At 39.2% G+C, this 14,453-nt stretch overlaps 1 protein-coding gene across 1 annotated transcript in view; it reads left to right on the forward strand.

Annotated features, from left to right (window-relative positions):
* The window catches only part of DDX4 (DEAD-box helicase 4), a 101,936-nt gene extending 89,172 nt beyond the window's left edge, over positions 1–12,764 (forward strand). Inside the window, exons 19-22 of the mRNA XM_023545463.2 lie at positions 3,677–3,776; positions 10,064–10,334; positions 10,487–10,597; positions 12,183–12,764. Coding sequence (XP_023401231.1) covers positions 3,677–3,776; positions 10,064–10,334; positions 10,487–10,597; positions 12,183–12,269 — 569 coding nt within the window. The 3' untranslated portion in view covers positions 12,270–12,764. The remainder of the gene's footprint in view (positions 1–3,676; positions 3,777–10,063; positions 10,335–10,486; positions 10,598–12,182) is intronic.
* The last annotated feature ends 1,689 nt before the right edge of the window (positions 12,765–14,453 follow it).

Here is a 14,453-nt window from a genome sequence, read left to right on the forward strand (position 1 = left end):
GGAAATGATTTTAAAAGGATCAATGCCTGAATCAGTGATTTAAAGCAAGCCAACAGCTTAGTAAACATTCAGTGAAAGTCATAAAACAATGGTAGCTCAGTCAGGTATGCATGTGACTAATGGAAATGGGACTAAAATCATTATGTGTTGTGAGTAAATGACTAAATCAGTTCAGGAACGCTCAGGATACAGTTCTTCCATCAGGACAGCCTATTTCCAGCCGTGCTCGCATGCACGCCTCACTCTGGCCCTCCACCTCTGCCCTGCTCAGGCAAGTGTTACAAAGCTGTTTTAGCTCTACCAATAAGTGCCTAAAGACACCCTACTCCTCCAGTAAGACTTGGCCGAAAGGCACTCAATTTTCTCTTTCCGTGGCCAGGAAGCCCACTGCACCATCTCCTGCCGATCTCTCTTGCCGGTCTCTCCTGCTGCTGTTTTTCTACCACTGCTTCTCACTGTCTTCAGTGTTATATTTCTCTGTCTCCTGGGTCCAGGAGCTTCTCAGCAGGGGGATCCTGGGTCCAAAGGACATGCTCTCCACTCCTGGCTGTTCTTCCTTGGTAGTAGTAGGATCTTCTCTCTGCTGTGGAGTTGGCTCTCTTTTAAGGCAAAACTGATGACCAGTCCCCTTGGCGGGCCATAATTGCCTTATTTGCACAGACTCACACACAAAGGTGATCCATTACACTGTATTGGTATGGGTTTTAGATAGCTTAAGAAGAAAGTGAAAATGCACAAAATAGAACATTCAAGTAACATCAACAGTATTCCAAATGACCACAATAAAATTTTCCATATCAGTTCCTCCAGTCCTTATGTAATTAATTCTCGTTTCATTGAATGTGTTACAGTCTGCTTTCATGATTCTATCTGCTTCTAGACTAAAGAGAGTTCTGGAGATCTGCTCAGTTCACTGATATGGTTCAGTCTTAGAAAGGTAAAAGCGGAAGAGTTGTCAGAAGAGAGTCAACACTTGATTAGCATAGGATCATGGATGCCTGAAAAACAATATTTGGTATCACTTTATTAAAATGATGATATATAGCATTTAAAAATAAATGCAGATAATGACATGATTGTAAAAAAAAATAGCTCTTTCATAAATGAGGAATCTTTTTTGTTCTTTGTCTCCCCCCTTGAATAAAGACAACAAAGTCAATAGAATCTCTGTTCTCTAGACTGATTACACAGGAGGTAAAGAATAACCTTTCATATTGTGAGTGAGGCCAGAAACAGTAATCAAGAAAGTCAGTTCCATCTAAATTGAGTGAGCTTTGCTAATACGTTAGCATATTTCATAGCTTATTTTCAGACTTGGATATTATATATCAAAGCAAATAAAGTTCACTTTCCAAGTTTTGTCCTTCATTGCACTTTGACACATTTTGGAACAAACTGACATTTTACTTAAGGACTAAGTGGGTCCCTAACAACCATCAAAAGGTCCATGAGGTTAAAAATAAATAAGGTCTTTTTTTTTTTTTAACATGCAATACTTTAAAAAAATTTCTCAGTTTTAATTATTAATATGGTAAATACCAGTAGTTACAACCCACATAACAAAAACCCTTTGGGATCATAATAATTTTTTAAGAGTTTAAAGGGGTCCACAAAGTTTGAGAGTCCCTACTTTAGGAAAAACTACCCTTTCCCCAGAAGAACAAAAGCCTATACAATTTGTATTTCTCTGAAAATAAATTAAAAAATAAATTTTTATTTTGTATTTATCACACCTTGTATAGTCTTAGCCATTTATAGAGGAGAGGAGGACCCTGTGACAGATTTCAAACTACTAACAGTTTTGGCAGGGAGTGGACAATTGAGAGATACCATGCACAAGCATTTTAGCAGATTACCAGAGCTCATGAACTTTCTACACAATTTTCTACACTGCACACATCCCTTTTACAGTTTAATTAACATGATTCAAAGGTAATATCCTCTCTATAGCAAGAGGACATCATGTTTGGTAAAGTAGAGGGTGAGTAAAAATGAGGAAAACTCTCAGTGAGATGTAGTCTCATTATAATCTCAATGGTGGACTCACATAGATCAAAGATCTTGAAGATAGTGCAGGACAGTCAGTTTTTCATTGTTATGTATAAGGTCACCATGAGTCAGAGCAGACTCCAGGGCCACTAACAGCAACAACAACAACATTGATGACAGGATACTCTTCCCCATCTCAGTTAATGGTAGTTCCAGTCTTCGAGTTACTTAGGCACAAAATCTTGGAGTCGTCCTTGATTTCTATCTTTCTCTAACTTTATGTCTGATATGTTAACAAAATCCTTTGGCGCTGTAATCAAAATATATCCAGAATTCAGTAACTGCTCAGTTAAAACAAAGATCACATCATGTCACTTCTGTACTGAAAACCCAATGGCTTCCTTTCTCAGGGTAAAGTTCTTTCAGTGGTCTTCAAGGATCTGTGTGTTATGGCTCTCCATTAATTCTCTGACTTGCTGTCTCCTGCTCTCTCTGGCTCAGTCTGCCTACCTACATATTCCTCATTACTGTTCCCTCACATACAGAAGGCATACCTGTGACTCATGGCCTTTGTACTTGGTTTTCCTCTTCTCAGAATGTAGTGGCCACATGGGGCCCTCTTTTCTGTTTTTTTTTTTTTTTGAGCACATCGAGAGCACTCATGCCTGAGAGCCTTTGCACTCGTTCTTCTGCCTTTCCCCGCATATCTGCATAGCTTACCATTTTACTTTTTTCATATCTCTGTTCAGGTATTATCTCCTATTTAGAGAAGTTAACCTATCTAAAGTAACCCTCTCTGAACACTTTATCCTGTTGAATTTTCCTTTTTAGGACTTGGCACATAATATTTGTTTATTTGCCTCCAACAGTGAGAGCAGGGGCTTTGTTTTATTGCTCTATTTCCAACACCTAGAACAGTGACTGGCATCTAGTAAGCACTAAATATTTGTTGAATTAATGAATGAAGTAAGCTTATGGGGAGATGGGGGAGAAATACCATTAAGAACAGTAGCACATTCTTTTTTCCATTCTCATCTTTTCTAACATTTTGTAGGAAAATTCCCTTTGTTGAAAAATTGCTGGCCCATGCTTGCATTGCTACCAGTTAAAATAATAACTATTCCTTAACAAGCTAAGGCCCTAGGATAAGGCAATCATTTAGTTTTCTTTATATATAAGGTACTTTAGAGGTGAAGGGGATTGAATTAAGAGGTAATGTTGGAATGTGGAATATTGTAGAGTTTGGGAGCCCTGGGTTGAATGCCACTATCAGTAAACACCTTGGACAATCAGGCAGAATGATGGATTGGATTATCTTGGGAGATAGAGGGCAAAGGCATTTATAGAGGGGAAGAGGACCCTGAGACAGATTTGAAACCAACAGTTGGTAGGTAGATGTATCATTTAACTTTTCCTGAGTTTCTGTTTTCCTGGTGTTGGCCTGGGAGAAGAAAGGACAAGTGAACTTTTTAGTCCTTAAACTAGAAACATAGTCTTTATCTCTTCAGCTTTGACATTCAGCCATTCAGGAAATATTTGAGCCCTTGTCACAAACCAGGCCTGGCTATGGGTGCTGAAAGCAGAGTGGTAGATGGGACAAGACTTCCTGCTTCTCCTGTCCCTTTTTTTTTTTTTTTTCTACATTTTAAAGTTTGAATTTTAATCATTGTGTTTTATTGTTTTATAGGTGATGAAAGAACTATGGTCTTTGTTGAAACCAAGAAAAAAGCAGATTTTATTGCAACCTTTCTTTGTCAAGAAAAAATATCAACTACAAGTATTCATGGGTAAGTGAATTTAATGTGATTTCCTAGTGTAAAAATTAGTTCTGTTTGGCATTTGTTAAAAAGTGCCAGTATATATGACTAGTATGTTATAATCCTAGGATTAGAACTCAGATTCTCTCAAGATTGTGCCTGTTATTGTGCATCTTCATTCTTAGTTTTTAAGCACTAAGTGGTGGGGATGGGGGAGTTAATGGGCTGCCTTAAAGTCCTCATTATTAGGAGGGTAACTTCTAAAGAGATCTCACGTAAGAATCTCTTTGGCTCTTAGATGTCCTTGCTGAATCAAATCTTTCTGCATTCTTTTTTCTGATTTTTCCTCAGAGTTGTATCCAAGTGTTTGCCTTCAATTTTGCCAATCCTTTTTTTTTTTTAATTATTATTGTGCCTTAAGTGAAAGTTTACAAATCAAGACAGTCTCTCTTACAAAAATTTATATACACCTTGCTATATAATCCTAGTTGCTCTCCCCGTAATGAGACAGCACACTCCTTCTCTCCACTCTCTATTTTCATGTCTATTCAGCCAGCCTCTGACCCCTCCGCCCTCTCACCTCCCCTCCATACGAGAGCTGTCCACATAGTCTCATGTGTCTGCTTGATCCAAGAAGCTCATTCCTCACCAGTGTCGTTTTTGATCCCATTGTCCAGTCTAATCCCTGTCTGAAGAGTTGGCTTTGGGAATGGTTCCTGTCTTGGGCTAACAGAAGGTCTGGGGACCATGACCTGTGGGGTCCTTCTAGTTTCAGTCAGACCGTTAAGTCTGGTCTTTTTGTGAGAATTTGAGGTCTGCATCCCACTGCTTCCCTGCTCCCTCAGGGGTTCTCTGTTGTGTTCCCTGTCACGGCAGTCATCACTTGTAGCCGAGCACCATCTAGTCTTGGTCCCAGGCTGATGTAGTCTCTGGTTTATGTGGTACTTTCTGTCTCTTGGGCTCATAATTACCTTGCGTCTTTAGTGTTCTTCATTCTCCTTTGCTCCAGGTGGGTTGAGACCAACGGATGCATCTTAGATGTCCGCTTGCTAGCATTTAAGACCCCAGATGCTACCCTCCATAGTGGGATGCAGAATGTTTTCTTAATAGATTTTATTAGTACTAGTAGTTGACCTAGATGTCCTCTGAAACCGTGGTCCTCAAACCCCCGCTGCTGCTACGCTGGCTTTCAAAGCGTTCAGTTTATTCAGGAAACTTGTATGCTTTTGGTTTAGTCCAGTTGTGCTCACCTCTCCTGTATTGTGTGTTGTTTTTCCCTTCACCTAAAATAGTTCTTGTCTACTATCTAATTAGTGAATGCGCCCTCCTCCCTACTCTCGTAACCATCAAAGAATATTCTCATCTCTGTTTAAACTGTTTCTTGAGTTCTTATAATAGTGGTCTCATACAATATTTGTCCTTTTGCAGCTGACTGATTTCACTCAGCATGATGCCTTCCAGATTCCTCCATGTTATGAAATGTTTCATGGATTCATTATTGTTCTGTACTGATGCATAGTATTCCATTGTGTGAATATACCATAATTTATTTATCCGTTCATCCGTTGATGGGCACCTTGGTTGCTTCCATCTTTTTGCTATTGTAAACAGTGCTACAGTGAACATGGGTGTGCATATATCTGTTCGTGTAAAGGCTCTTATTTCTCAAGGACATATTCCCAGGAGTGGGATTGCTGGATCGTATTGCAGTTCTATTTTCAGCTTTTTAAGAACGTGCCAGATCGATTTCCAAAGTGGTTGTACCATTTGACATTCCCACCAGCAGTGTATAAGTGTTCCAGTCTCTCCACAACCTCTCCGACATTTATTATTTTGTGTTTTTTGGATTAATGCCGGCCTTGTTGGAGTGAAATAGAATCTCATTGTAGTTTTGATTTGCATTTCTCTAATGGCTAATGATCATGAGCATTTCCTCATGTATCTGTTAGCTACCTGAATGTCTTCTTCAGTGAAGTGCCTGTTCATATCCTTTGCCCATTTTTTAACTGGGTTATTTGTCTTTTTGTAGTTGAGTTTTTGCAGTATCATGTAGATTTTAGAGATCAGGCCCTGATTGGAAATGTCAGCTAAAAACTTTTTCCCAGTCTGTAGGTAATCTTTTTACTCTTTTGGTGAAGTCTTTGGATAAGCATAAGTGTTTGATTTTTAGTGGCTCCCAGTTACCTAGTTTGTCTTCTGGTGTTTGTGCATTGTTAGTAATGTTTTGTATACTGTTTATGCCATGTATTAGAGCTCCTAGCATTGTCCCTATTTTTTCTTCCATGATCTTTATCGTTTTTATATTTAGGTCTTTGATGCATTTTGAGTTTGTTTTTATGCATGGTGTGAGGTATGTATGGGTCTTGTTTCATTTTTTTGCATATGGATATCCAGTTATGCCAGCACCATTTGTTAAACAGACTGTCTTTTCCCCATTTAACTGACATTGGGCCTTTGTGAAATATCAGTTGCTCATATGTGGATGGATTTATGTCTGGATTCTCAATTCTGTTCCATTGGTCTGTGTGTCTGTTGTTGTACCAGTACCAGCCTGTTTTGACTATCATGGTGATGTAATAGGTTCTAAAATCAGGTAGAGTGAGGCCTCCCACTCTCTTCTTCTTTTTCAGTAATGCTTTACTTCTCTGGAGCCTCTTTCCCTCCTATATGAAGTTGGTGATTTGTTTCTCCATCTTATTAAAAAATGTAGTTGGAATTTGGATCAGAATTGCATTGTATGTGTAGATGGCTTTTGGTAGAATAGACATTTTTACAGTGTTAAGTCTTCCTATCCATGAGCAAGGTATATTTTTCTACTTATGTAGGTCTCTTTGGTTTCTTGCAGTAGTGTCTTGTATTTTTCTTTGTATAGATCTTTTATGTCTCTGGTAAGATTTATTCCTAAGTATTTTATCTTCTTGGGGGCTGTTGTAAATGGTATTGATTTGGTGATTACCTCCTCGATGTTCATTTTGTTGGTGTAGAGGAGTCCAACTCATTTTCGTATGTTTATCTTGTATCCTGATAATCTGCTGAGCTCTTCAATTAGTTTCAGTAGTTTTCTTGAGGATTCTTTAGGGTTTTCTATGAATAAGATCATATCATCTGCAAATAGAGATACTTTTACTACTTCCTTACCAATCTGGATGCCCTTTCGTTATCTAGCCTAATTGCTCTGGGTAGGACCTCCAGCACAATGTTGAATAAGAGTGGTGATAAAGGGCATCCTTGTCTGGTTCCCATTCTCAAGGCGAGTGCTTTCAGGCTCTCTCCATTTAGGATGATGTTGGCTTTGTATAAATACCCTTTATTGTGTTGAGGAATTTTCCTTCTATTCCTATTTTGCTGAGAGTTTTTATCATGAGTGTGTGTTGAATTTTGTGAAATGCCTTTTCTGCATCAATTGATAAGATCATGTGGTTCTTATCTTTTGTTTTATTTATGTGATGGATTATGTTAATTGTTTTTCTAATGTTGAACCATCCCTGCATACCTGGTTTGAATCCCACTTGGCCATGGTGAATTATTTTTTTTGATATTTTGTTGAATTGTATTGGCTAGAATTTTGTTGAGGATTTTTGCGTCTAAGTTCGTGAGGGATATAGGTCTGTAATTTTCTTTTTTTGTGGTCGATCCTTTCTTCCATCATTTCAAACCTGCCCCTTAGCCCTTCTATAACACTGTCCATTTCTGAAGTCTTATTTATCTTTTGGATTCCTAATTGTTGTTGTATGATTTCTAGTTGTGAATTTATTTTGACATTTTGTTCCTGTATTATTTTCCTGGATTCTTCCATTTTTTTGGTCAGGAGTTTCCATGGTTTTGTCTGCCTTTTCCATGACTTTGTCTATGTTTTGCTCATTTTTGTTTGCTTTTTGCTTCAGCCCTTGGTTAGCTCTGAGTATTAGAAATTTGAATTCCGTGTCAGATAGTTGTAGTGCCTTCTACTGTAAAGTCATCTTTTTTTTTTTTGGGTGCCTACTGGAACCATCCTGTCCTTTTTTTTTTTTTAATGTTTTGATACTGTCTGCTGTCCTTGGGACATTCAGTAGTTATTTTCTTCGTTTATTGATTGTAGATCTGTTTGTCTCATCCTGCTTTTTTGTTTAATTTGGTTGTGTCAGAGCAGGCGGGTTGTGCATTCTTTGTTACTTGCTTGTCTGTGGACATGATACTTTTCACCTTCTTATCTAATCGGCAGGGCCAGCCACTCATCTTTGGTGCAGCAGGGTAGGTCCAGCTGAAGGGGAGGGGCTGGGATGGGTTGTTTGTGGCATGTACTAGGGCCAAGAGGGTGGGCCAGGAATCAGTGCTGGGCAGGTTGCAGTAGGCTGTGCCTGTGCTACTCAGGTGTGTTTTATTCAGTGTATGGTGCAAGTAGGCAGGAAAGAGGGGAGAAGTTATGATGTGTGGAGTTAATAGGGGGTGGGAAGGAGGGGAGAGAGGAGAGAAAAACAAGAGCCAAAACAAAGAAAGAAAAGAGTGCTAAGGGAGCTTGCCGTTGGAGTGGAGAGGTGAGAAACCGAGAAATGGACAAAAACAAAAAGGAAAAGGGAAAAAGAAAAAAAAATAACTAGATAAAAAATAGGAAGAAAAGAAAAGTCGCCAAGGGATGGTCCCACCAGTGCAGCTGTGAAGACAAGGGAAGTGGCTCCAAGGTTGGACAGTATAGCCAGGCTAGAGGGGTTATAGATGTCACACAGTGCCCAGGCATTCAGTAGACAGGAAAAGAAGGTAAGTATAGAGGGACAGCTGAGAAATGAAGAAAGACCAAAAAAAAAGAAAAAGAAATGCCCCCAGGGATCCCACTGATGTGGCTGTGCAGACTGGGGAAGCGGCTCCTAAGCCATGCAGTAAAGCCTGGCTAGAAGGGGCTCCCAAGCTGCAAAAAGAAAAAGAAAACAAACTGATCAACAAAACAAAAAAGAACAAAGCAAAAAAAAGCCCTAGGGATCCCACCAGCATGGTGTTGCAGGCTGGGGGAGCGGTTCCCCAGTCAAGTGGTGCTTCGTATCCTTTCAAGAAGAAGCAAAGATGGAGCATGGAGCCAAATTTTGAGAGAAAGGAGGGGGAGGTGCTGGGAGACAATGAAGAAACCAAAAGAAATGGAAAAAAGCAACATCAGCAATAAACAAATGACACTCAGGGAGCCAGCCAGTGTGGGTGGGGTGAATCCAAGCGGCCTGGGGCCAAAGCAGTTGCCTCCCAGCCAAGATACTGCAGCCGGCAGGAAGGAGAGGAGGCTGAGTGGGCGAAGAAGCATGGGGGTTAGGAAAGCATATATTGTTGGTTACCAGGTGCTCTGTCTGCTGCTGGGAACTTCATGAAGCTTTTTACCTCTACTCCCTGTACACTGATCTCTGATGTGGGCAGGGCGAATCCAAGCGGCGCATACAGTAAACTTCCTGGCCCCCTGAGCCACCGTTGCCAGCTGGAAAGCATGGAGTTAGAGCAGTGGGGAGAGAATGGGGGGTGGGAAAGCATGTATCGCTGGATACTGTGTGCTTTGTCTCCTGCTGGGAGCTCTGTGAGGCTGCTTTCCTGTGCTCCCTGTCAGTCGATCTCCGACAGGAGTCCGAGACGGTGAATCTGTGCTGCGTTAGCTGATAGGAGACCCCCACACGTATCTTTCCTTGCTCTCTGTTCTGTGTCAGTTTCTCATTCCATTCGGTGCTTGGCTGAGTTGTTAATTTCTTCATTTGACACTTTAGGTTCCAGGAGTGATGTTTGTCTCTGTTTTACTTAGTTTTTCGGGTCTTTGCTGTGGAGGGATGGTGTGGTGCTTCTGTTTGTGGTGTCTTGTTGGCCAGAAGTCCTGAATCCAGTCTTTCTGATGCCTTGACTTTTTTTTTATTGGCAAGCTTAAAAATGTCATATTAAAACAACTTTATTGACAACTTTACTAGTGGATCTAAAATATTAATTCCTGAATATGTAGAATTCTGAAACTGTACTTTTAAAAAATACTTATTTTTTGAGAAAACATTCTAATCAAGTGTTTGTATTTTTTTGTCAAGACTAGAAGACACAGAGGTTATTAATATGTGGTAGTTGATTTTTATCATACTTGAATTTGTATTTTGGCTCTACGTATTAGCTGTTGCCTTACCTCTTCTACCAAAACAGAACAAAACAATGACAATAAAAAAACACCTGAGCATATTATTGTGGGAATTAAATAAGATTATGACTTGAAAGGATTTAGTGTACTACTTGATATGTAAGAAGTAGGCATTAATATTAAATGCCACTACTTTTGCTATTATTAAAAAGAAATTGTATGTTAAACTTTAATGATTTCTTTCTTTTCCTTCAAGTGATCGGGAACAGAGAGAGAGAGAGCAAGCGCTCGGTGATTTTCGCTGTGGAAAGTGCCCAGTTCTTGTTGCCACATCAGTAGCTGCCAGAGGGCTGGATATTGAAAATGTTCAACATGTCATCAATTTTGATCTTCCTTCTGCCATTGATGAATATGTACATCGAATTGGGCGTACTGGTCGTTGTGGGAATATTGGCAGAGCTGTTTCCTTTTTTGATCCTGAATCAGATAGCCATATAGCACAACCTCTGGTGAAAGTGCTGTCAGATGTAAGTTTTAAATTTTTAAAACTGAATGGATAGTGTTTTTACCTTATTGAGGGTAGACATTTATGTATATGTATATTTAGGAAGAGTAAACTGTTCCAGTTGTAGAGACGTTATTATGCATGTTGTACATGAAATTATTATTATTTTTTAAGGCACAACAGGATGTTCCTGCTTGGTTGGAAGAAATTGCCTTTAGTACATATGTTCCTGGCTTCAGTGGTAGTACAAGAGGAAACATCTTTGCATCGGTTGATACTCGAAAGGTTAGTTGAGGGTAAAAATTCAGATCTTGGCTTCCAATTAACTTTTATAAATGTTGTGCTTAATATTGTGAAGTAGCTCTAATAGTCAATAATTTATCTAAACCATTATTTTCATTCCTAGAAAGTAGCTACTTGAATACTTCTTTAACATTTCGTATGTATATTTTGAAGCCCTGGTGGTGCAGTGGTTAAGTGCCATGGCTGCCCACCAAAAGATGGGCAGTTTGAATCAAGCAGCTGCTTCATTGGAAACCCTATGGGGCAGTTCTATTCTACTGTGTCCTGTACGGTCACTATAGGGTTGCTATGAGTCAGAATTGATTCAACAGCAGCAGGTTTGGTTTTTTTGGCTTATGCATATTTTGGTATTAACCCAACCCAGTGCTGTCGATATTAAAGGTGAGGAATTAACTTTGAGATTTATGTGTAAACATCCTCCTTTGCCAAATTTGCTGGCATTTAAAATCCCAATTTGGGATCTTCTGAAATTTTATATAGAAATCCTTAATATTTGGAATTCTGATTATTGTTAACTAAGATAAAATACTAGAGCCATTGGGCTCTAAATGTTTTTCCTTTATTGTGCTTTAGGTGAAAGTTTACAGTGGAAATTAGTTTCCCATTCAGTAGTTTGTACATAAAGTGTTTCGTAACCTTAGTTTCCATTCCCCCCAATGTGTCAGCACTCTCCTCATTTCCACCCTGGTATCCTCATTTTCTTTTCTCCTGATTTTCTACCCCTTCTTACCTTCTCATCTTAGCTTTTGGGCAGATAATTCGTTTTTGATCTTGTATAATTGTTCTAAGGAGTACATTCCTCTCAGAAGTTATTATTTTATGTGCTTGTCTATTGTTTGACTGGAAGATGGTCTCCAGGAATGACTTCCTTCCCAGGTCAGAAGGGTATCTTAGGGCCATAGTGCAAGGGGCGGGGGGTTCCTCCAGTCTCTGTCAGGCCAGCAAGCCTGGTCTTTTTTGTGAATTTGATTTTTTTGTTCTCCTGTTTTCTCCCACTCTGTCCAGGACCCTCTGTTGTGATCCCAGTAAGCAGTTGGTAATGGTAGCTCGGTACAGTCTAGTTCTTCTGGTCTCAGGGTCGTGTAGGCTGTGGTTCATGTGGTCTGTTAGTCTTTTGGACTAATTGCTCCCTTCAGCCTTTGGTCTCCATCACACTCCCTCTCTCTGGGTGGGAAGAGACCAATAGTTGTATCTTAGCTGCTTGGAATCTTTTAAGACCCCAGATGCTATTCACCAAAGTAGGATGCAGAACACTGTCTTTATGTACTGTGTTATGTCAATTGACGTAGAATGAAGTTCTTTTTATATTTAAGGAAGACATGGTGGAAAGCTTGAGCACTCCCCCCGCCCGTATTTGCTTTAGGGTAAATGTTGACCATTTGGTCTCATATAGATGATTTTTTTTAAAGGAGCACAGTACTCACAGGCAATACTGTTATTTTATGAGATAATCTGTTACTTAGCTGAAAGGTGACCCCCGGGTATGGTTTCAGTATAAAGTTTAAAGGATATCTCAGGGTGATAATTTAAGGCTGTTTTAAATTTAATGTTTCTTTCTTTTTTAAAGAATTACCAGGGCAAGAGCACTTTGAACACAGCAGGATTTTCTTCTTCACAAGCTCCCAATCCAGTAGATGATGAGTCATGGGATTAAAGCTAAAACAACATTCAAGTTTGTGGTACAGTTTTGATGCAGACAAGAAAATAGTTCTGATTTTTGAGTTTTTAACAGAAGTGTGAAACCTGACACTCGATCTCCTGTCCTTCTGTTCTCACTCTCACCCTTGAAAAGAAATTCTTACTGACTAGTTATGAGAAATGCTAAAATTTACAACATTGCTGATAAAAATGGTGTTAACTGGAAAGATTAAAGCATTCTAAATATCTTGCTTATTTCTAGTGTATTCTTCAGGGGTTTTAGACATGTTGTATGTCTTAGGTATAGTGTTTATTGATCCTATAAAACAAGCAATAGGGTATGATACACTTTTGGTTAGAAATTATTGGGTCTCATTTTACTTAAAAGGAGCCTTTAAAGCAATATTATGTCACCATAACTTGAAAACATGATTTCCATGAAACAGTGAAAAGACTTAAGCTTCTCAAGGTGATTTTGATATTAGATCATTGTGAGCTCTGTACTCAATAACTTAACAAATGTTTGTTTTTATAATACAAACTTTCCTTGAAAATAAAGACTAAAACACATTTTCCCTACATTTTCTAACAGCACTTTTGATTTTTCTGTGTTACTTATTATAGCTCTCAACACTCATATTTTGAGATTTTTATTTTATTGCTTTGTGGAACCAATACCGTGAACAGAACTCTTAGATAAATACTAATGCATAATATACAAATGTGAATCGTTCTTAGAACTCACTCATTTTTCAACAAAGATGTTCACTCTTGCCATAATTGGTTTTGATTCATACTTTTAGACTGATGAATGAACACTGTTCTTTTTATTCACAATTATATTTCTTGATCTTACCATGTCTAGAATATAAGAGGTAATAAACTGTTAAATGAATGAATCAAAATATTAAGACATAAAACAAATGAGGTGTAAATATTGGGGAGACAAAAATCAATTTTTGAGTATATATTATTGTTCACCTAAAATATCCAAAGCAACATGTCTCCAAAATATATCTTGTTATAGAAATTTAGTTGATAAATGAAGTATCACACATGAAGAGAGGAGGAATATTCAACAGATGTTTGGATAACTGGTTATAAGCCTATCCTATGCCATGTTCAAATTTAATTTTATAAAAAATTAAAACTGCAAAAAAAAAAAAAAAATGGAATTAACAACCCAACCAACAGTAGCAAAGTATACATTCTTTTCCAATGCACATGGAACATCTCCTGAGTAGACCACATTTTAGGCCACAAAGCAACCCTCAATAAAATCCAATACATTGAAATAATATAGAGCATTTTCTCTGATCAAAACACTATAAAAGTAGAAATTGGTAACAGGTGGAGCAAGGAAAAAAATAAAAAACATGGAAACTGAATAACACCTTACATAAAAACCACTGGGTGGGTGGAGCCAAATGGCTGTTTAGACAAAAGAACCACACTGTCCCTCCACAGCAAAGACCCAAAAAACTAAGTAAAACAGAGACAAACATTAATCCTGGAACCCTAATTATCAAGTGAAGAAAGAGAGAACTCACCCAAGCACAGAATGGAATCAGAAACTGACAGAAAACAGAGAGCAAGGAGAGATACGTGTGCAAGTCCTGTATCAGCGAACACAGCATGGATTCACCATCTTGGACTCCTCCTTTTGGAGATAAGCAGACGGAGTACAGCAAAGCAGCTTCACAGAGATCCCAGTAGGAAACAGAACACCCAGTAACCAGCAATATACTCTTTTCCACCCCCTTATTCTTCTTCCCCCTGCTCAACCTCCGCAGCTTCCTAGCTGACTGTGGTTTTTTGGCTGCCTGGCAAGGGCAGCATCTGTGCTGCTTGGATTTGCCGCACCCACATTGGAGATCAGCAGACAGGGAGTATGGGAAAGCAGCTTCACGGAGCTTGCAATAGGGGACAGAGCACCTGAAAACCAGTGATATATGCTTTCTCACCTCCCATCTTTCTCCCCACTGCTGCTTGGCCTCCACTGCTTTCTAGCTGGCTGTGATTGTTTGGCTAATTGGGAAGAGGAAGCTCCATGCCACTTGGATTTGCCCCACCCACATCGTAGATTGGTGGACAGGGAGTATGGGAAAGCAGCTTCACAGAACTCCCAGCAGGGAGAGCACCTGGTAACCAGCGATATATGCTTTCCCACCCTCCTTCCCCCTGCTGGGCCTCTGCCACT

Source organism: Loxodonta africana, chromosome 2 (assembly GCF_030014295.1).
Source record: "Loxodonta africana isolate mLoxAfr1 chromosome 2, mLoxAfr1.hap2, whole genome shotgun sequence".
Lineage (NCBI taxonomy): Eukaryota > Metazoa > Chordata > Mammalia > Proboscidea > Elephantidae > Loxodonta > Loxodonta africana.